Genomic DNA, 1,548 nt, shown 5'->3' with positions numbered 1-1,548 from the left:
GCATAAGAACTAAACCCACTGCCATCGAGTTGATTCCAACTCAGAGCAACATTATAGGCAGAACTGCTCCATAGGGTTTCAAAGGGTATAAATCCTTATGGAATCAGACTGTCTAATCTTTCTCCCATGGAGTGGCAAGTGGGTTCAAAGCGCTAATCTTTTGGTTAGCAGCCAAATGCCTTAATCACTTTGCCACCAGAGCTCCTAGTTCTAGAAGGGATATTTTTCTCACATTCAAAAAGAAAGTCAAACAGGTTACATGCCCTTGGTAACAAATGAGTTTTGTGACATCACAGAGGGAGCCTATGCTGTCCTTTAACTCCAGACTGGGCCACCTGATCTCGTTCTCACCTGATTTGTCTGCAGAATCTTCAAACTCCACGAGGAAAGAGTACCCATTATTCCAGACATGCAGGCAGGTAGCTGGATCGTAAGTGATGGTGAGAGGTTTTAGGCAAGGATCGTAAACACTATCCCTCCACCGGATATTGATTGGTGACTGACGATTGCCTGCAGGAACCAGGTCCACGCTCTCCCAGAGCGGATGCACTAGAAGAAAGTAGACCAGGGTCATTATTAAGACTGTCCAATATCAAGTACCACACATGAAGCAATCCCACTTGTGGAGAACTTGCCAAGGTGCATAGAAACTCCAAGGAGTTGGGAATTAGCTGATTCGTCACTTCATCAGTTGACTAAAGCAGAGATAAGGAAACCCCCCAGAACAAGTTCGAGATAAAAATACAAATTAATATTCAAGAACAGACTCATTTTCAACAAAGGGAGTAATGGAAGTGAGGTATTGCATGTGTTTTGTTGGCTGGCTAGTAGAAATAAAGGCGTGTGTCTCCTGTATGCTATAAAAGGCTTATCCTATATGAGTGCAATGCTGAGTTTCCCGTCTCACGTCAGCAAACTTGGAGGATGCAGCAGCCATCCTGAAAATCTAGGCAGACTATAAGCATTGCTAAGGTCCCCCAAGTTCTCCGCCTGCCACACAAGCAGCTGGATGCTGTTGTTCTTAGCTGCCAGCTCGGACTCATGGTGACCTTATGGATACCAGGATGAAAAGTTGCCCAGTCCTGCACCATCCTCACAACCATTGCTATTTTGACTCCACTGTTGCAAACTCTGTGTCGATCCATATTACATACTGAGGCCTGCACAAAGACATATAATCTGTCCCCACAGGCACTGCTCACACCACCAATGCCAATTTCCTCCACTGTCAAGCATGGGGTCTTGTCTGTGGCAAATCTTTGTTAAAAGTCAGCGCATTTCCTGATGACAGAGGTGGCCCTGTAGAAGCCACATAGATGGGTAGAACCAAGACCAAGGACCCTCTCTGCCTTATATCCCACCAAGAACAAGTCTAAACACCACGAAAAAGCACATAACAAAAATGACAGCAACAAATTCATATTTGCCGATAATTACATATCTGGCAAGGGACTTATCTCTAAGATTTATAGAAGAGTGGATGACCAAACTATGGTACATACACATAATGGAATGCTATGCAGCACTAAAGAATAATGTAGAGTCTAC

The 1,548-nt window shown here is 44.3% G+C and overlaps 1 protein-coding gene across 1 annotated transcript in view; it reads right to left on the bottom strand.

Annotated features, from left to right (window-relative positions):
• The window catches only part of CA5B (carbonic anhydrase 5B), a 35,889-nt gene that overhangs the window by 24,802 nt on the left and 9,539 nt on the right, over window positions 1-1,548 (bottom strand). The window contains exon 2 of the mRNA XM_007957130.2: window positions 352-549. Within this exon, the coding sequence (XP_007955321.1) occupies window positions 352-549 (198 nt within the window). The remainder of the gene's footprint in view (window positions 1-351; window positions 550-1,548) is intronic.

The sequence above is a fragment of the Orycteropus afer genome, unplaced genomic scaffold, assembly GCF_000298275.1.
Source record: "Orycteropus afer afer isolate SDZICR_OR568_19922 unplaced genomic scaffold, OryAfe1.0 scaffold00712, whole genome shotgun sequence".
NCBI classification, from domain to species: domain Eukaryota; kingdom Metazoa; phylum Chordata; class Mammalia; order Tubulidentata; family Orycteropodidae; genus Orycteropus; species Orycteropus afer.
The sequence above is the reverse complement of the archived record's forward strand: the minus strand, read 5'-3'. Positions and strand labels throughout refer to the sequence as shown.